At 43.4% G+C, this 26585-nt stretch overlaps 2 protein-coding genes across 2 annotated transcripts in view; one reads left to right on the top strand and one right to left on the bottom strand.

Annotated features, from left to right (window-relative positions):
- Positions 1-1690: 1690 nt before the first annotated feature.
- Positions 1691-12894, bottom strand: preb (prolactin regulatory element binding). The gene is made up of 10 exons (XM_070834591.1): positions 12729-12894; positions 11366-11555; positions 10870-11056; positions 9002-9252; positions 7083-7163; positions 5830-5957; positions 5539-5712; positions 2580-2652; positions 2338-2497; positions 1691-2258 (listed from the first exon to the last, which is right to left on the bottom strand). Exons 2-10 carry the CDS (start codon positions 11498-11500, stop codon positions 2164-2166), a joined length of 1284 nt encoding a protein of 427 aa, XP_070690692.1. The 5' UTR covers positions 11501-11555; positions 12729-12894; the 3' UTR covers positions 1691-2163.
- Positions 12895-15565: 2671 nt separating this feature from the next.
- Positions 15566-26585, top strand: part of adcy3a (adenylate cyclase 3a) — a 36904-nt gene continuing 25884 nt past the window's right edge. Inside the window, exons 1-2 of the mRNA XM_070836210.1 lie at positions 15566-15611; positions 16400-17605. Coding sequence (XP_070692311.1) covers positions 16931-17605 — 675 coding nt within the window. The 5' untranslated portion in view covers positions 15566-15611; positions 16400-16930. The remainder of the gene's footprint in view (positions 15612-16399; positions 17606-26585) is intronic.

Genomic DNA, 26585 nt, shown 5'->3' with positions numbered 1-26585 from the left:
TTACATTACAGCTGTTGCAGCCTGTTTCACAGCTGCCAGCTATGGGAGTCAACTGGACCAATTCCAACACTTTTTTTGTTCCTATTAGTCATTAGTCATTTCAAATCCAAAAATAGGGCTTAGGTTTAAAAATACTATTTATCCTTTACATAATTCATGTATAACTGGCTCACATCTGGGTGTATGGAAACTTCAGTGAAAACTGGAAGAATGGAAGTTTCCACAGAAGATTGGAGGGAAGCACGTTAACACTCACAACACTGAATGACTTAGCTCCTGCTAAACTAAATGTACATGACAATGTTCCTTTGTTTTAAATTTCAAAGGGCACAAGTTAAACATTGATATCTGGCTTAAAAATATGACCCGTTGTGTGGAGTTGGAAGAAAATAACATCCACATTCAGAGGTCAAGTATATATGAAGAGATCTGGAAACCATTCAACCGTACAGTCCTGTGATGTTGAGAATGTCCTCAGTAAGTACTGGGTTCGATTCCTTACAATATATTCATCACTTGGTTCTGGCATGCGTTTAGTTTTCATTTTGTGTAACATGTTGTTAACAGTGCTTTTGAATCTAAATGATTTAGCTGCATCTAAAAATAGACGGGAGGTTTTTTGTTTGTATAGGCTCTTCAGAACTATGATGCTAAAGGCATGCGGATTTGTTAGGAAATGTGGTAATAAAGACATTCTTGAAAACCTGTCATATGCTGCTAGATGTGTTCATAAGCAGCTGTTCCAAACCCAGTCTGTCAGCATACAGGTGTTATGTCGGTATTGTTCCTCTAAGTGACCAAAAAACCTGCTTTTTCAGGCTGTTCAATTACTTCAAAGCCGACACATCAGATTGGGAGACAAATAGTGTTCTTGTTAGTATTTTCTTTCTTTTATCATTTCATCAAGTTTGTTACAATAATATGGGCTCTTTTTTTTTTTTAATTACATTTTTGTACATCTGCTGGGCAAATACACAAAATATTCCAGTTTCTGCTGATCTTCTCAAGAAGACAATCCCACTGAGCTGTTCACATTTACATTATGAAAATGATTATTACACTAATATTCCCATTTCCACGTAGCTGTGAATAATCCGCCTCTCAGCTGTGTGTGACAGGGTCGATGTCCTAACACGTCCCATCCCATCAAGATATGGAAAAGTGGAATGGCTGGAGCGGCTTGTGCCATTTTATTTCTTTGCATCAGCTGGTAGTGGTAGAAGTTCTCCACTGCTAGTGGACTCCCTTTTCAGCCACCTTCTTGAAAGCATCGCTATTGACAGGTGTGTTTCTCCTCCCCAGCAGAAATGTGGCCTTTTCTACCTCAGCCTTGCAAAGTGTTGGCGGCTGGCAGAGCTGAGTGAGAGGCCATAAAAAACCAACTGAGACGCATATTCAAAATGTGCTTTAAGAATGCTCCTGAATAATATGAGCACGTCTTCATCACAAAATGCTACATTTGGAATAAAGCCTAATTCAGAAGATCCAAACAGAGTTCTTTACATTTGGAATCCCTGCTTCATCTATGCTTACCTTAACTTCACTCATATTTCTCACCATCTATTTTCTAGTAATAAGAAATGATTCTCCATTTGTAGATGTTGCAACGTCATGTTGAAATATCGACTTAACCGTAGGCCTCCCTGTCAAAGTCAGAATTTCAAAAGTCCAATGTACTGAGACCAACAGATGTTTTAAAATGGTGAACATTTTATCGTCAGTTGCCGCCCTTTATCGAAGGACTGTCAGCTGTCTGGTCTCTGCTGCCAACAAGAGGACAAAATGGAGAAACACATCTAAAGCTTAACAGGCAGTTGAGCCAATCATTTATATTTTTCTATTGCTCCTTAAATATGTCAATAAAAAATCCCACCCCATTAAACATTCAGGCACCTGAACCCTTCAACATGAATAAATCAAGATTAAGAGTAATTGATAGAGATCAAAGGAAATGAGATCCTGCTTTGAATTGCTGGGTTTACAGGTCTGAGAGGAGCAACCCTGAGTAAGAGCGGAAGGAGGATGATGTCAGGGCGCCATGAGAGCTGTTCAGAGTCAGCATGGCTCAGCTGGCTGCTGTGGTGCTGCAGCACAGGCAAAGTAAGTTATGTGAAGATGTGTCCAAGCTCCATCAACCCTGACCTGTGACAACACTTGCATGATTTAAATAAAGCCTGGAAAGAGGTGCTGCAGGAGGAGGATGACTCCCACCACCATGACGCCACAAAAGAACAGCACCAGCCATACCGGAAAGGATCCTGGAGAAAACACAAACAGGGGTGAGAGGGTCTAAAGATACGACACAGTGTGATGACTGGATGGTGATGCAAGACTTACTTCGGTTAGGGACAGTATGTACTTGACAGCGGCTGTCGACAGCTACACTCAACATGGCCGTTTCGTTATTCCCTTTGATGGGTTTGCCTTTCACAGAGTCAGGCAGGAAGACCACGTCTGTCACAACAATACCATGGGACTCCTGTACATAATACAGCTTCTGCTCACACAAGGAGAAAAACCACATTAGCATCATACAGCAGGGCTTCTCGCACTTGTACTTTTGAAACACTTGTCCTTACCTGTAGGGAGAAGGCGATGTAGATAGCCACGGATCCCGTCACAGTTCCAAGGCCAAGAAATGTTCCAGAGTCACTGTCAAAGAAAAGGTTCAAGTTATCAAACTAATGCAAGAAATAAAATGCTTTGTTGCTGCTTGCACAACAAGCCCAATAAAACTCACAATTTAAATTACTGAGTCAATTTCCACTTCCCAGCTCATGCAAGTGGCCTTGTAATACTTAAATGTTTTCCTAGCTGGGCCCTTTACTTACTGTTCATTCTAAAATGCTATCTAAAAAGGAGTCCGGGCATTTTTGCAGGCCTGATAATAAACTGTACACGCCTACTGGAACAATTAGATTTTTATTTTTGAACCGTCTGCCAATTTCATTATGTCCTATTTTTTTTAGTTATTTTTGTATATTTCCTTTAAGGTGTGCTGCAGGTGTTTGTATATGCATTCACATACCTTTTATGTCATTTTATTTTCAGTGTTGATTGTCTTGATGTACTGTTTGTTTTTGTTGAGAAAATGACAATAAACTTCTAATCATAAAAAGGTGTTTGTGGTGAAAAAGCTCGAGGGCATCCCCTGAAAAATTTCAAAGTCACAGCCCCACCCACAAATGTTCCATAGATGTACTGTTGAGCTATACATCATGTCCAGACTTAGAAAAAAGTCTCTTGGAAACATATCCTAACTTACTTGAAATTGAAATTTTCTCACAAATTGTTGTTCAAAAGCGAACTTGTCCGAGGGAATTAACCCGAATGACTTCAAATCTGTATCTGTACAGCACCTTTCTAGTCATTTCGCCCACTCACAGCGCTTTTACAACACATCATTCATTCAGGAGGAATGTAAGTTGGAGGAGACTGTTCCTTCACACACATGAAGCTATGAACACACTGAAGCTGCTTCAGGAGGGTTCAGTGTCTTGTCCAAAGACACTTCGACACGCTGACTCATAGCCAAGGATCGAACCTCCGACCTTACGATTGACCTCTACCTCTGAGCCACAGCCGCCCCTTTGCGAAGCTTAATTGCAAAGCTTATGAAGTTTCATGAAATGAAATAGAGGTTGTTGTAACTCACCTAACATTGCTTCAGTATTCATGAAATCTGACATGCACATGCATTCATCATTTGGCACATTGTTCTAATTAGTTGTCATTAGCTCCGCCCAACCGGAAGTCAGCCATTTTTGATCAATTATTCGCCCTGAAACAGGAAGCAATTTGAAATTATTTTTATCTAATATTTTATTTTATCATTACATCTGATGTGTTTCTTGTTCTTTTTGATATGGCAATTGGCTCAACAGTGCCCCCTGCAAAATGTCTATAAAAACAGCCCCTGTGATATGTTTCACCTAGATATACGAAATACGATAGGCATGTGTATGTCCTAACTCTAACAGGAGGTTTGGCATCACAAATTGAAGCCAAGCACAGGCGTTGTTCAAAAGCATACCGACAGAGTTAATCCAAATGACTTCAAATCCGGGACCTGTTATCATGACAACTTCCCAAAGCCAAACTCCAAAGCTTTTGAAGGGCATAGCCAAAGTTACTCCAAACTTGAAAACTCACCAAATTTGGCACACGCATCAGAGTGGCTGAAATGTGTAATCTGATGTGCTTCTAACTCTTCTTCACTCTTGATATGGCAGGCATGCTCAACAGCGCCCCCTTCAAAATTTCAATGCATTTGATTTAGACGTACAAAATTCAATAGTATCATGACCCGACCTAAAAAAGTCTCTTGATGCCATGACCTAAACCCAACAGGAAGTCAAGCATTTTGGATTAGGTGTTTTAAAATTGGCTCTATGCCTGTCTGATAGACTGTGGTGAGATTAACCTTAAAATCCTTCACGATGCTGCATTATGAATCTTTTAACTTTCAGTAGAACAGCATGATCCTGCCAAGTGAAAAAATACATTCTGACTGCAACAGCAGTACATTTATTCTGCACGTATTCCATTGACCACAAGAGGACAGTGCAGCCATTCTAATGGAAGAAGCTGCACAGCCTCACAGCTGCCTGTTAAAAACACTTCTGCCATTTATTCTGCTGATGCCCAATTTGCATAACACTGCACAGTGTAATCTGCATAGTTGCTACTTAAATTGTATAATCATGAGAATTATGTTCACTGAACATAACATGTGTTTAGTGTGTATTGTTACTCTAAACAGAATCACCGATTCACCACTTCTTTCCCCAATTTCACATGCTGGATAAGAGTCAAGGCTTAACAGACATGTACATACCCATATTGAGTTACAGTCATAGCAACAGCAACTGACAACAGGAAGTCAGCCTCATGTGACAACAATAATTTGATTTACATGAAATTGAGATGCTGTGATCTCCACATTCTCTCTAGTGTCAGATTGGGGACACAGGAAGTGATATTCATCTCACTTTCATTCAGGTAGTGTCCGGCGATCACGAAGTCACGAGTGTCAACCTGCCTTGAGTAGCACATATCATCACGCGGGGGGCAAGGGCCTGTTCATTGCTGCTTGCAGCTTTAATTGAATCTTGTTTGGGTACCAAACGTTACCAAAACATTGTAAAGCATGTTGACAGCGGTATCATTTGAAGTGAAACACTGTTACTGTAAATACAGTAATGGTCTCTCTCCATTAGTCCTGCTTGATGTGATCATGATGATGATGATGATCAACTAGGGAGATACCAGCTACTGAGTGACAAAGTGTAGTTTTGACAAAGACATAAAGAGCCTTTCCTTGGCAGGTACTGGCTGCCATGTTCACTTAATACAGGATGAGGCGGCATTCAATTTGACTGCTTAATTGCTCAATACTAAAAAAAGGGAGTACAGTGGACCAGCTGTTAAGCACAGAGCCAAGACTAACAGCTCACATGAGATGTAGTGACACTCTGACAACAAGTGCTGTGACTCAGCCTGGGCTGCTGAGCCATCCTGAGCAAATCAATCAGTTACCTGACAGCTAGGGTGGAAATGACCTCAGTGCCACAAGGTGCTGTCAGCATAGGCAGGAAGCTCTTGCCGTCCCACTTGGTGAGGTAGCAAGGAGGTGGTTTTCTGTCTCGTTTGTGGGGGATCTGCACCGTGTAAAGCCGCAGGGCGTCTTTTTGGTCCTCTACCTTTCCAAACCTGAAATATATTGAAAACACAACCATATACCTTCACTATCACACCATCAGATGATTACGGTGAGGTGAACAGCTGGAATGCTGTTTCATAGAAAAAGAAACCTTTTTTTTGTTTTACCTGCAAGCTGTATGGCGGTAAGCCTTGTCAGCTATTTGGGGCATGGTTTCAAGCCATTTCAGACCCATTGCCAGCTGGTTGCCACTCCATACACTGCAGGCAAAGTCCCGTCCAACTGTCACCAGGTGCTGCATGAGACCAAAACATGACACACTGACCATTACTAATGAATCAATATGTCTTTATTATTTATAGTTGTACTCAAAATGATATAACCCTCATTGCAAATGAGCAAAATGTACAAACTTTCAGCTGTCTTCAACGAACAACTCAAACAAGCTCAACACAACTAATATTACAGATGGTTTCTCCAAATTCAACACAATATGCCACTTTTAATGAGTAAGCAGTCTCAAATTTATTCAACCCCTTGTGTGCTGTTATGACCTGCTGCTAACGTGATGCATAGACAGACACCAGGTTCTGACAGCGTTCCTGAGGAATCTGAGCCCATTCCTCATGGACAACAGCCTCCAGCTCTCTGATGTTCTTGGGTTTGTGTGCTGTAACCACCTTCTTCATATCTCACCCATCTATGGGATTCAAGTCAGGCGACTGTGACGACCACTCTAGTATCTTCCAGGACTTTTTCTGAAGCCTTGGTGGACTTTGAGGTATGTTTGGGATCATTGTCCTGTTGGAAGGTCCAGTCACTCCAGGGTTTTTGGCCTCCTGCCTCCTCAGAAATCTGGTGGCAGCTGTTGATATCTTCCTCTTTCTGCCAATACAGGTAGTGCAGCCAGTGATCCTTTAGCTTTGACCGTGTGAACTTTGCTTCTTACAGCATCTCTTGGAACATTCAGTGCCTTTGCTGTCTTTTTCTATCATTTTCCTTGTTTGTGCAAAGCAATGATCTCCTCTCTTAACTGTTTGGACAGTTCTCTTCACTTACACATATATCTAACATGCAACCACACGTCACAGTGAACAAACCCCCCCAGCCTGTTCAGGTATATGATGTGTTCTATCTCAAGGTACAACTAATGAGGCCCATCAGGTGTGCTTGAGACAACACCTGATTTGCAAATGAGTGCTCTTATGAGGGATTCTGTTCAGAGGGTTGAATCATTGAGACTGCAGTCTAGTCTAATAATAGTTGTGTTGAGCTATTCAAATTGTTCTTGTTTGAATTGTTCATTGAAATTGAAAGTTTGTAAATGTATCCAGTACATTTGCAATGGAGGTAGAATCATTTTGAGTGCAACTGTAGAGCCTACATTAAATATACACATTGAAAGATGTCAGTGTCTCACCTTGCTCCCTGGACTCATGTCCAGGTCTTCAATTTCTCCTTCATGTGCTTTGAAGTCAAACTTCTTCTTAAGGGATGGAAACTGTGAAGAGTAAAGAACAATCAAAGTCAATCAATGTATACGTTAATTGTGCAGTTTGTTATGTACACCATCTTATTAATAGGGATGTGCATTTCAAGCCAAAATACTACTCAATAGTCACAGTGAGCTATTGGCAGACACGCCACCACTGCTGCTTAACTCCTTCAAACTTTGTGACATTGTTGTTTTTATTATCGGCCAATTTTTTTACACTTTGGATATAAGTGTGTGGTTTAAAGCAGATGTTAAGTTGATCGCTGCCCACAACATCGTCCATCCACCCAGACCAAGCGCTGCAGCGGAAAGGGCGATCATCCCAGGAGGACAGGAGAGAGAGCCTGGAGAAGAGCTGATACCTAAGGCTACCTCTAGCTAATGTCCGGTTGCAAAGATCAGCTGGATGAAATAGGACTCAGGCTGCCTTAGCAATGAAAACTCAGAGAACGTTTGTGCCCACATCTACAGAGACCTGGCTTCATCTCAGTACCTCGGATCAACCTACTGCTCCCGTCGGGCATAATACATGGCACCAGTAAAAAGGAAGGAAACCATGTGGGCGAAAGGAAACCATTGGAAGGTCGGTGGTTCAATCCCCGGCTCCTATGAGTCACCAGTTCAAGTGTCCTTGGGCAAGACACTGGACCCCAACTTGCTTCAATGTGTGAATGTGTGTGAACCAACTTAGATTCCTCGTAATGTAAAAGCACTTTGAGCCGTCGAAATTTTATAATTAAATGAATATTCAAAAATCATGAGACATCCGTAATTATTAAGGTAAACAACAGCATCAAAAAGACATTACAATGATCAAGATATGTCATCTATGTGTTTTGTGGATTCCAATATTATTCCCCAGCAGTTAGAAAGTGAACACACCCCAGATCTTCTATTTAGTCAGAAGATGGACCTGGAAGTGAGTGAGTCTGCTAAAGCTAATGGAGATTTACAAAGGAGCATGTCATACGTTTAGTCTTTACCTTCCTTTTCATAAAGTGGACTTGTTTAAAACAGTGTTCATTTTGTCAACAAAAATGACAAAAGTATGAGAAAAGATGAGATGAAATAGTGACTCTGTTCAGACAACAGCACCCAGTTCGTGTTAAAAATCTCTGAACTTTTCAAGAAGGCACTCGTCACTGTTGCTTGTAAGGTAACCAATCATGTATCAGATGGCATGGGAGCCACATGACTACTGTAATGGAAAAATGCTGAAATGACAGTTAGTTGTTGATAACCTTTGAAAGCAGAAGTTATGCATATCTACCTATGCCTATGCACCCAGTTTCTTGGAATTGGGGGTAGAACCAGTTCTTTGAGCTAAATGAGGAAGGAAACTGTTTGTGCTGATGATACGCCCAACTGCCTTAAGAATCTCTCTGTTACCTCTTTGTGCCAGTCAACTCCTCCACTCTAGTAGTGTGTGTGACTTGACTCTCCTGCGCAAGATAATAAAGAATTCAGTTTGCTTCACATACACCGAGCTCGGTTTTATTCCATATAGCGATTTTCCACAACACTACTCACCCTGGTGATCAAGAAAATGAAGGAGAAGCTTGTTCTGGCTGTGTCCTTCTGTCTATAGCTTTATGACATGTCAGAAAGACAGACAGTGTTGTGCTTGTATCATCCTACACACTGTAAGTGTGTTCTGAGCTGTGTAGCCAACCCTCAGTTAGCATTAAGTTAGCTAGCTATCATATATCAACATCCACTTTACACCCATACTGAAGGTCTAAGCATTGTCCTCAGCTTCCAGATGAATTAAAGCACTTCCCTCAGGCCACTCAAACATGGCTGGTTTAAAGATTCTCTTGAAGTGAAAAGAAGACGATGTTTACCTCCCAGACCCGGATATGTCCATCTGTGCCCCCCGTCAGCAGAAGGCTCAGGTCAGGACTGAACCTGACCACCTTCTGGAGAGGGTCCTGAGGGTTCAGGTCTGACTGCACTTCAGCCAAGCCAGTCACAGTAACATCAGCCGTCTCATCCTTAATATCTGACGAATCTCCAGACGCCGCAGCTCCATCCTGTCCAGCTTTGTCTCCTTTCCCAGCTCGTCGCCTGGCATTACCCTGCTGCGTGCTGTTACCTATGCCCAAACGAATGGATTATAAAGAGACCTGAAACCTGCCGTCTCTCACACTCCATGCTTTGAATCATTTTGCACCTATTGTAGAAGAGATTTTGACAATACTTAATGGCTTTAGTCCGATTACTACAAATCAGAAATTCAGTACACTGTGGTTCACATGAAGGTTCATTAAGAGTAACATTCCACTAATGAAGCTGTGATCTTCTAACTGTGAGGCTTGGTACAGGTGCAGATGTCTAAAAATACTGCTTCATCAGTGCCTGTCCTACCTCAGCACTTCATACAGTGCTGCAGTAGTAGTGTCTGAAGTCACTCCAGGAGAAATGACTCACTTGAATATAATAAAACGTGTAATCAGGAGCCTATATTGTACATTTGTTTTTCAGCTTTCTTTGTGTTTTGGCCTTTTAACCAGACTGGTAACACTGTGGTAACCTGTGCAGCATGGCTGACCTGCTCTGAGGCACATTAACTTCAGGGGATCACATCAAAATCTGTCAATAGGCCGACTGACCACTGACTGAGCAGCTCACAGGAGAAATTAAGTCTTCAGTCCTACAGAATCTCAACAGAGACAAAGCACCAACTTCACAAGAGCCCAGAGCATTTTTATACATTCTTAGATTTCATAAGCAAGATTACTTTGCTTTCCATGATAATCATGTCAGAGACACCGTTACCATAGTAGCAAGCTAAAGAATGGTGAGCTGCAGAACATAGAAGTTATGTTTCTTTAAAGCTTCAATTTTAAACTCTTATTCCACCACTGCAGCTGAGGACAACATGAGTCCAGTTAGTATTACATCTTTTTAGACTAAATGAATCCACAACTGTACATTTTGAAAAAGCATACTTAATGATGTTGAAAAAGTTAGCTCAGTAAATTATAAATGCATTGCAACAAATTAAGTCACACTTTACATGTCTCACTGGAAAATAACTACAATACTTCCACATTCACTGTGCACTACTTCATGTGTTGAAGCTGGCAACCAACAATTCCAAATGTTAGCCTTGCATTTAACATTAAGCCAATATTCCTATAGCTTCTTATTCTACTTGTGTGATTATATAGTGCATCTTTTACCTCACTGAATACCATCTGTTGCTTCTGCAATGACCTACTGCCATTTGCCCCCAGAGTTCCACAGAGTTAATGCCATCTCAGACATTAAAGATTCTGATGATGTTGCACATGACTGGGTTGAAACTGAATATGCTCTGCTCATTGTCTGTAAATCCAAGGGTGTTAATGACCTGCTTCTCACTACCATTTATCCACAATCCCTTATGTTAGTCTGAGGGAAGCCAGGTTACCCAAAGACAGCCACATTGAAAGGGATATGTTTTTGGATACTGACAAAGATCTTTGTCGTTGATTTTTTTTCCTCAGCTGGAGAGATGCTAACAATCACACTAGATGTAAAAATCAGAACAAAGAGAGCGAACCCCTCCCTTCAACCATCACCACAGTTAGATATTCAGATCTCCAGACCATTCAGACCTTCACCTTACCAACAAGACTCAAATAACAAATAAGTGCAACATAGTATAGTAATAGTATAGGATATTTCTGATGTCCTCTCTAAGTCAGATTATAGCAGCAAGCCTCACCATCTTTGCCTCCTTCTTTATGTGTGCAGTGTTTAAATGTCATCAGATAGCAGGTCCCGTCCTGTCCAGCAGCAATCACTCCATTACCTACAGCCATGTTCATGGTGGCGCGTGTGTCCGTATCATGAGAGTGAATGAGACTGGCACTGTACTGGTTTTCTCCAACCAGCTGTAGATCCAGGAAGTGCTGAAACACACAGAGTATACCACAGCTGCTGGTTAAAACACTCATACTGCCTGTAACCCACATTTCCATCCATACACTCAGACTAAACATTCTCTAATGCTGACAAAGCAAGTAGAGTACTTTTGCAGAGTATGTATATAATTGTAGCTACCCTCTTCTGCTGTATTTCACAGTATTCACATACCACCTCCATACACACACAACACAATCGATGAAGGTATGTTTTTAATATTCTGTGAGCTACCAGGGCCACCATAGTAGTCTATTAAAACAGTCTGATCACTGAAACACGTGATCCTCAGTACTTACCACGGCATTCTTTATGCCTGTCTTGGAAGCACCCCCTCCTCCTGCTGTGATCACCAGCCCTGTTTTAGGGTCCACTTTAATGGAGTATAAGGGAAAGGGGGCTCTGTAGAGATCTGGCACCCTACTCTTCCCCATTGTTGTAGTGCAGGTCACTCACACTTCTTCATAAAACCGCTGCATTCAACCACACCTGTGAAAAACTTTGAGTGTTAATTTATTCGTGACATCCTCTGTCACAGAAACAGAAGTTAGATGAGCAGAGGTTAGAGGGTAAATGGACTGTAATTGTATAGCACCTTTCTAGTCTTTTTGACCACCCAATGCGCTCTGACATGACACCAACACTGACATGTTTTCTGGAATGCTACTGACAGTTTGCATGGACATGTAGCTGCTGTGATGTCATACTTCAGCTTTTGAGAGGACTGCTAAGTACTAACCAAGGTCAGTTATAACATCAAACCCTGGTTTACAGCTCAGCTCAGACAGCAATGGTTGGATAAGGAAGACGTGGTTTAAAGGGTCTCTGAGAACCTACGACAGCAGTTCTCAGCAAACAACTCTGGTTCAAACAGATCACAAACTACAAACTAGGCTGGACTTGTCTCTCCATCCACCCTAAAGCACGGTGCTCATCAGCTGTCTATGGTCTTCACAGATATTTCCAACGCCTAACTGGAACATGTCATGTACCGACCTGCTTCAGGACCTCCACAATCATCTCCACCCCCTGAAAAAACAGGACTTAATGACTACGGACCCATCACCCTGTGGTGCGTGCATATATATTAGTTTTTGCTTGATGTGCCTAAAAAACTGGCAACTTGTAGCTGATATTTCCAGCACAACCTCTGTGATAATCTCCCACTCCAATTTTAAGTATGTCAACAGAGAATCACTGTTCATGCCTTTGAAAAGGAAAACTGCATATAAAATATTCCTTTCAGCCTCTCACATGTTTTAAAGACCAAGTCCAGTTTTGACCTTATGAGCTGCTTTGGTTAACAGGATCCTCATGGAGCCACGATGACTAGTGTGAGGCTGCTGGCAGGACCGGTCTGCTGGATGTCAGGGTAGTGACTGCAGCAGACTGTCCGCTCTTGTCCTCTTTCCAGTGCTTTATGAGTTTAGTGTCAGTCGTCGACAGAACGAGCACTGTCAACACCATCACGGGGTCAAACGCAATGGTGACAGCTATGATTAAGACATTCCTGTTTTCAGTAGCAACGTAAGAAAACGTCAGTGTTCTGCCCGTGTGTCAACAGCGATGTTAAGATGGTTTAGCTAACTGGAATAGCCACTTTAGAACTACAGCCTGCTAGCCTGCTAGCTCTTGCAGGTGATTCAATTAGAAGTCCCCTACCTGTGCAACTGGCCCAATTTCTCTTCCGCTGTTATTCTATGAGATAGTCAGATACTAAATCTGATGATTTCATTGTGGGCTGTCGATGACAAACGCCTATGTTGGAGAGGAAAAGCTAAGAGCTAGCGGCTAGCGGCGAAAGACCGCTCGACAGCCACTTCCCTTCCTACACGTCAGCAGCGTGCAATGCGTGCTGACGTCACCACAAGAACAACAAAGTTTGTTGTTTTAACCACGTGATAAAATTCAGATTGACGCGCCCGGCCAGGCGGACCAGAATGCTGCGCCACGCAAGAAGCCAAACGAAATCTTGCTTCTTTTTTTTTTAGAAAAATGGCTGCTGTGAAAATGTATTTATTACATTCAAGCAATCTTTATTGTATTTAAAATTAAAGCGATCAGGATCAGACTTATGTAGCTCACTTCATCTTGTCTAATGTGAGGTATTCAGGTGTGGAGGTAATCAGACTATCTAACTAATCCACATCGAGTCACTAGTGTAAAAATTACACAAAGTATTTTAACTTCATCCATTTATAAATACCACTCCATTTCAGGATGCATTGGATGTTGATGTTTTTCTCTGTTGTATTTCTGCTGCCGTCCCATTTGATTATTTATCATCACACATACAGTGAAATATGACTTATCAATAAAGGAATGAGTAAAACCTGCATACAGTTGAATAATTATCGTATGAACTGTTCTCTGTTGTAAATCCATCTCCCACGGTAACATCATCAGGGAACTCCACAGGAAATTAATTAGAGGATACATCCAGAAGCCTGGGAATTCTCTGAGGACGACAGCCCGTCTGAGGAAAAGGTTCATTCAACAGGCGGAAGGTGACATGTTCCTATAGCGGTCTAATCAAATTCACAAGCATATAGTGAGGCAGGTGTGTGTCTCTGTGATTTTGCAATGTCACCTTGACATTTAGTGTGGGGCAATGACGCTAGGAGATGATCTTTCTGGTCAGTGGCCAGTGTTGTGCATAATGATCAGAGGGCACAGCAAGGTTTCAGTGGAACAATGGATCAGTGAATCAATACAGGCCTACAGCAGCGTGGAGTCATTGAAAGGAAGTGGTGTCACACAGGCGGTGTGTGGACACGTGAGTGTACTGGAGGGGTTATACAGCACTGTGTAGCCACACTTATATCCAGGCTCAGGCTTCACTAGGATTGTGGATGACCCTCGACTGCCACCAAAATATGATCAAGTCCAGTTTTAGGAACAGGGCTGAGAAGATCCTTGGAAACAAAGAAACTACTAACATCCCTCTGACATTTCTACATATTCATTTCAGCCAGACAGACGTTTTTTGAAATGATTTGGATTCTTAAATTGGCTCAGCCTGGTCAGAAACATACTGAGCAATCACATTTATTCGGAAATTAGCTTCTGCTCATATAGATCTGTTCAGGGCCCAGAATGATCATCTACAGCCGAGTTATAGCCCACTTCCTGTTTCATAGCGAGACACTGAACTGAACCAATGCCATGCCGTTAGACTTTTGTACACGAGTTTTATAACTTTTCATCATTAAGGCGTCGGCTACAAGATTGCCAAATTTGAGGTGGATCGGATGAACGGCCTCGGACTAGTTCGATCGTTTATGACCCCAATAAATAGGTCCAAAATGCACCAAACTTCCTGTGTGTTTTATGGTATGGCTCCAGGTCTGGACACGCGTCCATCTACCCATTTTCATACTCCGCTTATCCAGCCAATCCCAGCTGACTTTGGGCTGGTCACCAGCCAACCACAGAGCCACACACAGGGACAGACAACCACTCAACCAATTTAGAGTCATGTCTGTGGACTGTGGGAGGAAGCTGGAGTACCCAGAGAAAACCCACGGGGGGGAGAACATGTACACTCCACACAGAAAGACCCCAGGTTCCAACCTGGATTTGAACCTGGAACCGGCTTGCTATGAGGCAACAGTGCTAACCACCTTGCTGCCATCTGTGACACATGTGCTCACCAAATTTCATCTTTCTAGGGCAAAGCGAAAGGAGGGGGCTTCGGGTGTGAAAACTATTGGGGGGCGCTATCAAGCCATTTCTGCACACCTATGAAACACTGATAAAATAATATTACAGAATTTAACAGATTTTTGAGTATCCCTTGTGCCTCGTTTTCCCCTTTGAATGGGATAAATAAAAATGATAGTAATAAGAATTCTTTGAATTACAAAAGGGTCACTGGGTGCCCGGGCCCTAATGACTACATGGCACCTAAAGTGAGTCTAGTTGAGTCATGACGAACAAATATGGTAACAGACCTGTGCTGAGATGACAAAATCCCCAAGTCGTACCTCAAGGTCCACTTGTGTGGATCTTACTCAGTTGTTATGGACATGGATCATTTATTACTTAGCATCTCCATGACAACAGAGCATCCTCCATCATTGCTCAAACCTATAGACCAGAGAGAAGTTTTCTTCTGTGCATTTCTACATGTAAACTTTCATCCTCATCCATGATGAGATCTAATAGAGTGTATATAATTTACTTGCAAAACTTGCAATATTCATGTATAAGGTCGGCGGCTGTTTTTCTGAGTTTTTAAACAGGTTTGAAAAGATTTGCGGACGGGGATTTTATTTTGAAAGTGACCGGATATTGTCTGAATAATGCCACGAGCTTGACGATGATGCCGCTCAGTGTCTTCTCCGGAAAACAGCCGAGACAGACAAAGACAAAAGCGGGGGTTAGTGTATGTGCCGAGGCCACTGTCAATGAGCCGTCCTCTGATCCGGTCCGGCCCGACCCTCCCGGTGTGTAGGCTGCTGTGCGCGAGGCGGGCTGAGCACACGCACATCTGTTTCAGAGGAATAACGTCAGCACCCAAAGGAGACGGAGTCCTGACACACGGTAAGCGGATGCATCGGTAAAGATTGTACACGATTTTCACAGCATCTGGAAGAATGGAGACCAAATCAGCGTCCACCGTAGCTGGTGACTGGGAATGAGGCAGCAGACACTGCTGGACAGGAAGGAGAAGGCGGGGGGTGGTGGGGGTGGTGGTGGGGGGGGGGGGGATCAGTAGCGCTCAGGGACATGTAGAGTTCAGCATGGAGATGCTAAAGTAGCCATTTAAATGTTTGCTGGATGACTAAGTGGGTGGCGCAGGTCCTCTGTCTCACCTGAGAGTTCCCACTGTGTGCTTATGGCAGCGGTGGGGGGGCTGTCCCTGTCTGTGGACAGCCTGTGGATCTGACAGAGCGCAACATGTAGCTGGGGAGGCCTGCAGCACTCAGCCTGGCCCCCGGACGCACAGACCCTGCTGCCAGAGCTGCTGCTGTAAGGACGCCGGGCTTAAGAACAGTCATCCCTGTAAAATGTGATGGAGACATTAGTCATGCTGTTCTCAAAGCTCTCTCAAAGCCCCCCCCCCCCCCCCCCCAGTGAATAGATCGATAAAGAGAACGTTTCATGGGTTGGATGTAGGTCGAAGTCAAGCGTCTCTTGAAATATGTGAAAATAGGAAGAGAAAGGCTGGAGCTGGACTAGTTAGATGACACAGTGATTGTCATCACTGTCGGGGGGGGGGGGGGGGGGGGGGGGGATAGTAGACTGTGCTGAAGCCTGGACAACAGATGCCTCCATGTGTTGAGATGAACCACAGTGAATGTCTTGCTCATGTGTCCCTCCTCCTTCAGGCCATGTGAGGTGGAAGGATGGATGGCCAAAATCTAGGAGGCGGTCCAACCCAGAGGAGCTGTGGAGCCAGAGGAAGTCATACGAGCAGGAACTTTGTGACCCAGTGATTTAACCCCTCTGACATGGTGCACGGCTGTGGAGTACAAAAGTGGGAAGGAGCTGGTGAAACGGTCACATTTGAAAAGCTGAATGAGGACACAAGAGGTGCACATTCTTTGGATCGTGTTGCTAAAGAAGAGTAGCCGTGCTCAGTCTGTGCATGCGACACAGGACAAACGGAGTCAAATGACAGGGCTGGGTGGAGTGAGCGTGAACGCAGCTATGTAAGAAGACATCGCTCCTGACAATCAACACGCTGCCGGGATCCAGGCCACATATGTGGGCTCTCAGGGGAAAGAGGTGGTTACTCAGCAGATGATGTACACCTGAGAGTTATCTCGTCCTTTGGTCTGCTCCTGTAGGACCTCAACCTGCTTTCCCTTTTTTGATAGAGCTTCTGCTTCTCGGCTTCTCCTGCCTGAGTGCCCACCATGCCTCAGAACCGAGCCTTTTCAGAGCCGGAGTACTCGGCAGAGTATTCGGCGGACTGCTCGGTGACGCTGCCCTCTGACCCCGGGCAGGCGGTGGGGCGCACACATGAGGTCACGGTTCGGAGTTCCGGATGCTGCCTCTGCCTGCCACGGTTCATGCGCCTCACGTTTGCACCTGAGTCTCTGGAGAACCTCTACCAGACCTACTTCAGACGACAGAGACACGAAACGCTGCTGGTGCTGGTTGTGTTCGCCGCGCTCTTCGACAGCTACATCATCGTCATGTGTGCTGTCGTCTACACCACTGACAAGCTGGCCTCTGTGTTGGTGGCATCAGTGGGGCTGGCAGCAGATATTATCTTATACCTGCTGTGCCGTTTCGGACTGCTGCCAGACCGCATCTCCAGACGGGTGGTGCCCTATGCCCTGTGGGTGCTCATAGCAGCGCAGATATTCTGCTACCTGGGTCTGAACTATGCTCGCTTCCACCAGGCCAGTGACACAGTAGGCTGGCAGGCTTTCTTCAGCTTCTCCTTTTTCCTAACTCTGCCTTTGAGGCTGACACCCATCGTGCTCATCACTGCTGTATCCTGCGGGGTCCACACCCTGGTTCTGGGTGTCACCATCGCCCAGCAGCAGCAGGAGGACATCCAGGGAGCAGCACTTGTCAGACAGGTAAGAATGGGAAGGGAGGTGGGATGGAGGGATGGAGGGACAGGTGGGTGTTCTAACATGTATGCACTTGCCTGTGTGTAATCTCATGTAGCCAGGCCTCCTTGTCTGTAAAGCCTAACGCCACTCCATGGGCTGTACTAGCTGGTCACTTCAGTGTAGTAAAAGCTGTCTTTTGGGTCAATTTAAGTCAGAAACTGGTAGATCAGGTAAACACGATCACACAGAGATGAAACTATTGCTTCATTCAAGCTTTATTTGTGATTTTACAACACTGGGTTGCACAAAGAAGTGAAAGTTGTATCTCCTTCATGCTAAGCACACAGAACAGACACCATATATTTCATTCAGAATAGAATAAGGTGAAATAGAAAATCAAACTGCGTACATCATTACTTATATACATATACACATGTACGCACCATCGGCAGCCTCTGGCTCTGGAAAATGAAGCCAACGCGGAAGTGCCAAAAACTGCAATTGGTGGACTGTCCGCTTGAGGCCAGCTCAACCCTAACCCATGTTAGACAAGTCAAGAAAGCACATTCTTCCGGTCATGACATGTTTATGTATACCCAACTGTCAAATTATCAAAAAAGTTTTGTTGTTCTAACTATTAAGGTATTTTGCCTTAAATTGAAGGCAATGTGACTTTAGCTGGTATTGTATTTATTTGTCTCAGACCACGAAGTGTCACTTGAGCTTGATAAGACCATGACCCCTGAACAGCCCCAGTGACTCAAATGTCCTGGATCAAATTTCATTAATCATTATTGCATTTATTATTAAATAGTCATCATCAAAAACTGCTCTCAAACAGCAACACATCCTCCTTAATATAGAGATCTCATTAAAGGATTATCCAACAGCTCAAAAGTCAGTATCTGGAGTGAGAACTGTCATTGTACTTATTGAGTAAACATTGAGCTCCACTGCTCAGCCTGATGCAGCCTGGCTGTCCTGCAGAAAACCCTCCTCCATGAAGGTCTCATGTTCAGTTTGTGGTGAAAAAGTTTCACAAAGGTGTTGATTCAACTTGCTGATCATTTTGAAGGAGGCACTTTGTGGTGCTCTTGAACTGTAATGCTGTTATTCAGCCTCAGTGATAGAACTGATGGACAAAACAGTAGAAACATCTCCCTGTGTGATGCTTCAGCAGAGATAGCACTGATGACACCAATGTGCCATTCTTGGGTTTTCATCTCAGAACCTGAGTGGAAACCCCATCAAAAGCGAGACAGTTTGAATCAAACCTGTGCTCTGCCGTCAGTGTCCTCAGAAGCTGCTGTCCCCGTCAGCAGCAGAGGCCGACTAATATCAGACATTTACTGGGCCAAAACAGTTTTCAAGGAGGCTTCCTCGTGAGTATACCACGTATTTGCAGATTTAGTGATTTTTATTTCCCAGCCTGCCAAAGCGAGCAGGGAAAATGTGCCCACAGTGAGCTCAGAAACCCAGAAGCACCGCTGGGGTCCGTGGTCAGTCATTAGAGATACAGCCATACATCCGTAACCTCCACACAGCAGGAGATCTGTTAGTTGAGATTCCACTTAACCAGGAACAAACCAACAGTCTCAGAGTGAGTGTGGATTGATAGAGTTGGTAAGAGTGTAAGTGTTTGGTGAGGTAGGTGGGTGGGTGGGTGGTGGATGTCAAATACAAACTTCAAAAACCGACACAGCAACAGACAACAGTACTGTATGAAAATAAACCAACAGCAGTCGTAAGAAGAATGAGATGTGTCATCATCAACTAGTGGCTTCTTGCAGACTCATATTTAATGACATTTATATTGCTGTCTTCTTTCAGTTTAATTTAAATTCATTGAATAGTAATAACTTTTGGGCAAAGTTATTATTGGGTAAATTATTATTCTATATATTCTACTTCTACAGGCACCTGTTAGCTTTGCACTCTTGTTCTTGTTCTTTGCTGCTGCAAATTTCCCCAATGTGGGACGAGTACAGGTTTATCTTATCTTATCTTGTGAAACTCTACTCCGCCGTCGTACTTTAGACTTCAGATTTAAAATAAGGAACAGAAATGAGAGATTTATACCCATAATAACATCTTTTTTTCATTTTCTTTTCTTTTTTGATTGGTGAAATAGCGTGGAAAAAAAACAAGAGTAACATAGGAGGTGAATAGAATAGGATGAATGTAACTGTGCAGGCATCCAGATGACATCATAGAGATTGTGTGTGTGTGTGTATTGGTCCTGGAGGGTTTGGTGGAGTGAGTGAGGAGTATGGCATATATGAACCATATGATGTAACAACGACAACAATTAATGACAAGAATATCAATCAATCAATGGTAAATGGTCTGTATTTGTATAGCACCTTTCTAGTTATTTCAACTACTCAAAGGGCTTTACATCACATCCTCATTCACCCATTCACACACCATTCATACAGGAGGGATCTAAGTTGGAGGAGACTATTCTTTCATACTCATTCACACACTGAAGCTGCTTCAGGAGCAGGTTGGGGTTCAGTGCCTTGCCCAAGGACACTTTGACATGTTGACCCATAGGAGCTTGGGATCGAATCCCCCGACCTTCTGATTGAGGGACAACCCACTCTAACACTGAACCACAGCCGCCCCATCAATCAATCTTTATTTATATAGCGCCAATTCACAACAGTGTTATCAGAAGACGGTTTCTATAAAGAGCAGGCCTAGACCAAACTCTTTAATTAGAGAGAGACCCAACGATTCAGGAATTCAAAATTAAGGATTCAAGAATTCCCACATGAACAGCATCAGATATTATATTGAGCAACAGTGGCAGGAAGAACTCCCCTTTAACGAGAAGAAACCTTGAACAGACCCAGGCTCAATGTGGGCGGCTTCTGTAGGGGTCCGCATTGGGTGGAGGTTGGACAGAGAGAGGGAGAGAGAGAGAGAGACAGAGACAGAGAGACAGAGAGACAACTCAAACAGCAACCAATGTACTAGCAGTGACTATAGCACTAACAATAGGAGTGTGACTAAAAGATTAGCAGTGTGATATTATTGAAAAACATGACGAGTGGCTGACGATCCGCAGCAGTGATTCATGAAGCAGAGAACCACATCAGCAGGACCAGGACCAGGATCCACAGGAACCAGAGAACCATAGCAGGAGAACCAGGACCAGGATCCACAGGAACCTGAGAACCACAGCAGGAGGACCAGGACCAGGATCCACAGGAACCAGAGAACCACAGCAGGAGAACCAGGACCAGGATCCACAGGAACCTGAGAACCACAGCAGGAGGACCGGGACCAGGATCCACAGGAACCAGAGAACCACAGCAGGAGAACCAGGACCAGGATCCACAGGAACCTGAGAGATGAGAAAGCACAGAAAGGCTCCGGGGAAGATAGCAAGTTAGTGGCAGACATTTGGCGGACATGAGACATAACGATGGAGAGGAAGAGGAGGATAGAGAATAGAGGAGCTCAGTGCATCATAGGAGTCCCCCGGCAGTCTGAGCCTATAGCAGCGTAACTAGGGGCTGGTCTAAGGCCTGAGCCAGCCCTAAACTATATGCCTTGTCAAAAAGGAAGGTTTTTAGTCTACTCTTAAATGTAGAGAGGGTGTCTGCCCCCCGAACCCAAACTGGAAGGAGGTTCCACAGGAGAGGAGCCTGATAGCTGAAAGCTCTGGCTCCATCACTACTTTAGAGGACTTTAGGAACCACCAGTAGGCCTGTATTCTGGGAGCACAGTGCTCTAGTGGGGTAGTACGGTACTATGAGTTCTTTAAGATATGATGGAGCCTGACCATTAAGAGCCTTGTAGGTGAGGAGAAGGATTTTAAACTCTATTCTAGATTTTACTGGAAGCCAATGAAGAGAAGCCAGTACAGGAGAAATATGGTCTCTTCTTTTAGTTCTCGTCAGAACACGAGCAGCAGCGTTCTGGACCAGCTGGAGAGTCTTTAAGGACTTATTGGGGCAGCCTGATAATAACGAGTTGCAATAGTCCAACCTAGAAGTGACAAATGCATTGACCAATTTTTCTGCATCATCAGTGGATATGATAGGCCTGATTTTAGCAATATTACGTAGATGGAAAAAGGCAGTTCTAGAAATCTGTTTAATGTGGGAGTTAAAGGACAAATCTTGATCAAATAAGACTCCCAGATTCCTCACAGTGGAGCTGGAGGCCAGAGTAATGCCATCCAGAGCAGTTATGTTGTTAGAAAAGGTGTCTCTAAGGTGTCTGGGGCCAAGCAGAATAACTTCAGTTTTATCTGAATTTAGCAGCAGAAAGTTGCTGCTCATCCAGGACTTTATGTCTTTAAGGCAGACTTGAAGTTTAGCCAACTGATTGGGTTCATCTGGCTTTATTGATAAACATAATTGTGTATCATCTGCATAACAGTGGAAATTAATGGAGTGTTTCCTGATAATATTACCCAGAGGAAGCATATATAAAATGAAGAGTATTGGTCCAAGCACTGAACCTTGTGGAACTCCATGTCTAACCTTAGTGTGGACAGAGGATTCATTGTTAACATGTACAAACTGAAATCGATCTAATAAATAGGACTTAAACCAGCTTAATGCAGTTCCTTTTATACCAATGAACGATGTGATTGTCAATGGTGTCAAAAGCAGCACTCAGGTCTAACAAGACCAGTACAGAGAGAAGTCCTCTGTCTGATGCCATAAGGAGGTTGTCTGTTACCTTCACCACTACCTCTCAGAATAATCTTTATATACAGTAAAATATAATTCAATAGTGGACACCAGGAATATCTGTCTGTGAATTTCTTGATCCTCTCAGGTGTTTTTTTTAGTTCCTGTTCCTGTTTTTTCTTGTTTCTTGAGCAAGATATTATTTGTCCCCTCAGTACTTCTTCCCTTGTTTCCCATTTTACTGATGATGACATCATGGGGAGTCGGTCAGTTTAATAAAGGATGCTCTCTAAAGAGTCTGGAAGTGCCTTCTGATTGGCTTTTATACAGTGAAGTCCTCCATTGAGTGGACTATGAGAGAGATCAGTGGGTCAGTGGGGTAAGCTGAGCCTAGAGCCAGAGTTTAAAATGTCATGAAGGAGGCTCTCTTTAACCTGGTAGATCACCATGGTAACCGATGCTGCAGACTGGACATGATCCACCCTCCTGCCCCTCATGATGTTCTCTCTGAGGATGTAGATCCTCAGCTGAGGGTCCACATAATACAGACAAATTTACTGAGCCATACATTAGTGATGCCACCAAATGAAGCAGAGCAGCTACAGCTGACAACCTGTAGCATCGGGTTGTCATAGGAACCTACAGAATCCAGCTGGTGAGCAGATCATCTGTATTATTAACACACATTAACAAATGTCACACAACAGATCATCTTGATTTCTGTTGTCTCAGTCTATATCATTTATTGTTCCAACTTGCACATTTAGCTTTTATTCTCACTAATTCTATTTTATAGTATCTTATTTATTTTACTTCACAGGAAAGTTTTATTTGTTAAGCTCTAAGCTCCTCCAAGGACCAGGAGAGGAATATGTAAGTGGAACATTTTGTCAATTCCAGACACTTTCTCATCATTCATTTTAATGTTCATTATACAATGTGGTCAAGAATAGTTAAATAAATAAACAATGCTGTGATCCTGTGATTAGTGGTCAGTATTGTCTGATCTGCTTACAGCAATCGCTATCAGCCCCAAATATCCTGATTAGAGCAATTATAGTTAGTAATGTTAATGTATCGTTGTGCAGAGGTAAATTAGAGACATCCTTTGGTCTCCTGTGGGTGAAAGAATAGTCTCCTCCAGCTTCGATTCCTCCTGTGTGAATGACTGATGTGTGAATGGGTGAATGTGGATGTAGTGTAAAGCAGTTTGAGTGGTAGAAAGGCGCTGTACAAATACAGACACAGACCATTTACCATCTGTAAGAATACTTGAAGGAATGATTGAAATTAGAGCTTACAGGATTCTGAATGTGACATACGTCAGCCTTTTGCTTAATGTTTGTCCTTTCGGTCAGAGTAGAAATGCTGCCACTGTGTGTGATCCTGTTAGTCTGATCTTTGTATGCGGGTGATTTGTTTGTGTGTTTTGTGTGTCTTTTGGACCATATAATATAAACAAACTAGTTATGCAAATAACTGTGTGTGAGAGAGACCACACAAACATACTAACAATGATTATAGCACTAACAGTAGGAGTGTGACAAAAAAAATTTGCATTAGCAATATGGTAATATCATAATATATTAGTTCTTCCCCTTTTTATTATGATGTTTTAATAACAGCATAATAAACTTTATTTATATAGCACTCTTTATGTGTTAACAATGGAACATGTAACAATGTATTTAGACGAGTGCATGCATATTTGTGCAGTCAATGACCTGACAGGCCTGGTGGACAGTCGTCTTGGATGGATCCAAGGTGAACAAAGGGAATACTAACATTTAAAGTATTCTGCTAACATATATGTGACATATCAGATTCCTCTGTGCCATGCAGCTCCGTTGTTTGTCCTTACATGCTGTTATACAACAAATGTGGCGGGGCCACTGTGTTCAAGGCCATGTACTCATTGGACATTGACATTTCAGGATTGTTTACAGCTCTCTCAGTCACAGTGTTTGGTTGTCAATAAGTTTTAGTCTGCCTCATCGTTGGGCAACTTTTATCCTTGACAGGCTATTCAATGAGGTCACCTGAACTCACTGCACTTTTCTAGTGAGAGGATCAAAAAGACTTACTATCAAAATGTTAACATGCACGTGGGAAGCCAGGTTACCTTCAGGAGTCTGGTTAACGTATTTAAGGTAGCTAATCAGATAACATTTACACTTTATGGAAGTGTGCATTTAAGAAAGTTACATTCTGTAGGCGCATGGTTAGTTAGTTCTTCTCCATAATACTCCCTGACATGATTCCACACAAAGGGAAAATGCAGCAACATGGCTTGACATAATAAATGCTTGCTGCAAACCCTGCTTAGATAGTTTTTAATTAGATTTCTGTTTTTGTGCATAAATCAGAGAGAAGAATAAAATCACAATACTGTCATATTGCTGAAAACTAAATCATGGTGATGCCAGAGGTCAGCACGCCTCGGCTCCCTCCTTTACTTGCTGCCTGGCTGACAATGCACCCAACCCCAATGCCTGTCCAAGGGGGGGGGGGCAGCCGTCCATGTAGTTTTGTCTCATTTAAGGGCGAGGTGCTACAGCTCCCTCCTGCCAATTAATGGTGGGCTCTCTGCATGGCTCTTTGCAGTGGAATGTGAAGCAGTCTGAAGCCTTGGTTCTATGACAGCCAGTGTGACATGGACAGGTGGAATGGTGCGGGGTTGTTCTGGTCCACTGTGGTGAAGAGGGAGCTGAACTGGCAGGCAAAGCTTTCACTTTACTGGTCGATCTATGTTCCAGTGAGATTGGGTCGCTGGACTCAGCCTTAAGCATACACTGTACGAGTTTAGCCCATTTCTGACCTGATTTATGAGCTGCACAACTTATTTTAGAGTCGGACCAAATTTCAGTTTCACCGCACACTGTTTGCCATGCAGTGTACGGATGGGAGATTCCCCAAAGTCGGTGCCTTTTTTCTCACTTGTAAACAGAGTGTCCAAAAGTGCCATGCCGCAATCAGAGAAGTTATCAATGCACAGTCTATACAGTAAAGAGTAACTGTCTTGCCTCCAGTTAGATGCCCATGCTGTCCTCGTCTCCCCAACCCAGTGAGTCCACATACAGCGGTGCCTTTTTTTTGTTGAGGCTGCCGTAGTTAAAGGTTTGGCACACTTGGCACAGACGGGCCATTTTACTTAATGTTTTAGGCCTCAGATATGGATTGATCATGGCCTTACAAGCCAAAAGTGTATCCTATAGCAGGGTTCAACAGTAATGGCTTGTTACTGACAAGTAGAAACATACAGTGGCAAAACACTGGAGATTAACTGACATGGTTAGGACCCTTATTTCAGTATTTCATTTCATTAGTTCTTGTCAGTAGCTAACAAGATGAGCTTGAGTCTGAAACGCACTGTGTCAGTAACATGAAGTGACACTGAACTGAGTATTAGTTTTTCTTATTTGTTTATGCTTGGCTGAGGAAGAAAAGTTGATGCATTCATAGAAATGAAATGGGACAAAGTGCAGTGGAATCAGACTGAGCAAATAAATCTTAACGTACTTAAAGCACGTGACTTAAATGCCACTGAAAATTCCGCTCCATTGCCGAGACCACACGAGGCGGCAGATCAAAACAGAGGAGAAGGAGCAGGGTGGGCCAGAACAAAGCAGTACATCAGAGACATGAAAGTTATTTTGGAGTGTTTAATGTTGGTTCCACTCTAAAGCAGAAATAAACATGTCCTCACCTCCACAGCGTGATGCTCTGAGTGTGTAGCTCAGACCTGCAGCCCTGTTCCTGTTCAGGAAGGAAACAGAGAGCCATGTAACCTGGTTACTATGTTTTCAGACCACTTGAAAATAGTGGCTTAAATAAGATGCTGCAAGCCCCACCCCCAAAGTTCCTGCACTTTTAAAAGGCACTCCACCTGGAGCAGAGACTTTTTGTGTTTAAAAAAAACTCCCCAGAACTTAATTTAGACCATGGTTCACATGGTGGAAACACACTGAGTTCCTCCAAAGGTTCCTGTGGTGGAAGTGCAGCTGTGAATGAAGAGATCCATGTGGGTGAAACCATGTGCCATACCCCATGGGAGCACAACTTAGTCTAGTTAGTTGTGAGGAGAACCCAGTCTAGTCCAGCCTCTTCCACAAGGTCTCTTGTCTTTACAATTGCAACTTAAAGGGATAGTTCAGATTTTTTTGGAAGAGGGATGGTATAAAATACTTCTCAGTAGTCTGGGTCTACCTACGGTAGTTGGCGGCCACAGTTTGGAGAAACAGGCAGGAGTCCCGGCACAGACGTTAAGCGATGCACTGCTATGGACGGGGGGGCATAGTGTGTACTACTGGTGCACACAATGATACTACTGGTGTTCGTATGTCCCTCCATGC

This window comes from Pempheris klunzingeri, chromosome 8, assembly GCF_042242105.1.
Source record: "Pempheris klunzingeri isolate RE-2024b chromosome 8, fPemKlu1.hap1, whole genome shotgun sequence".
NCBI classification, from domain to species: domain Eukaryota; kingdom Metazoa; phylum Chordata; class Actinopteri; order Acropomatiformes; family Pempheridae; genus Pempheris; species Pempheris klunzingeri.
Note: the sequence above shows the minus strand (reverse complement) of the source record. Positions and strands in the feature narration are given on the sequence as shown.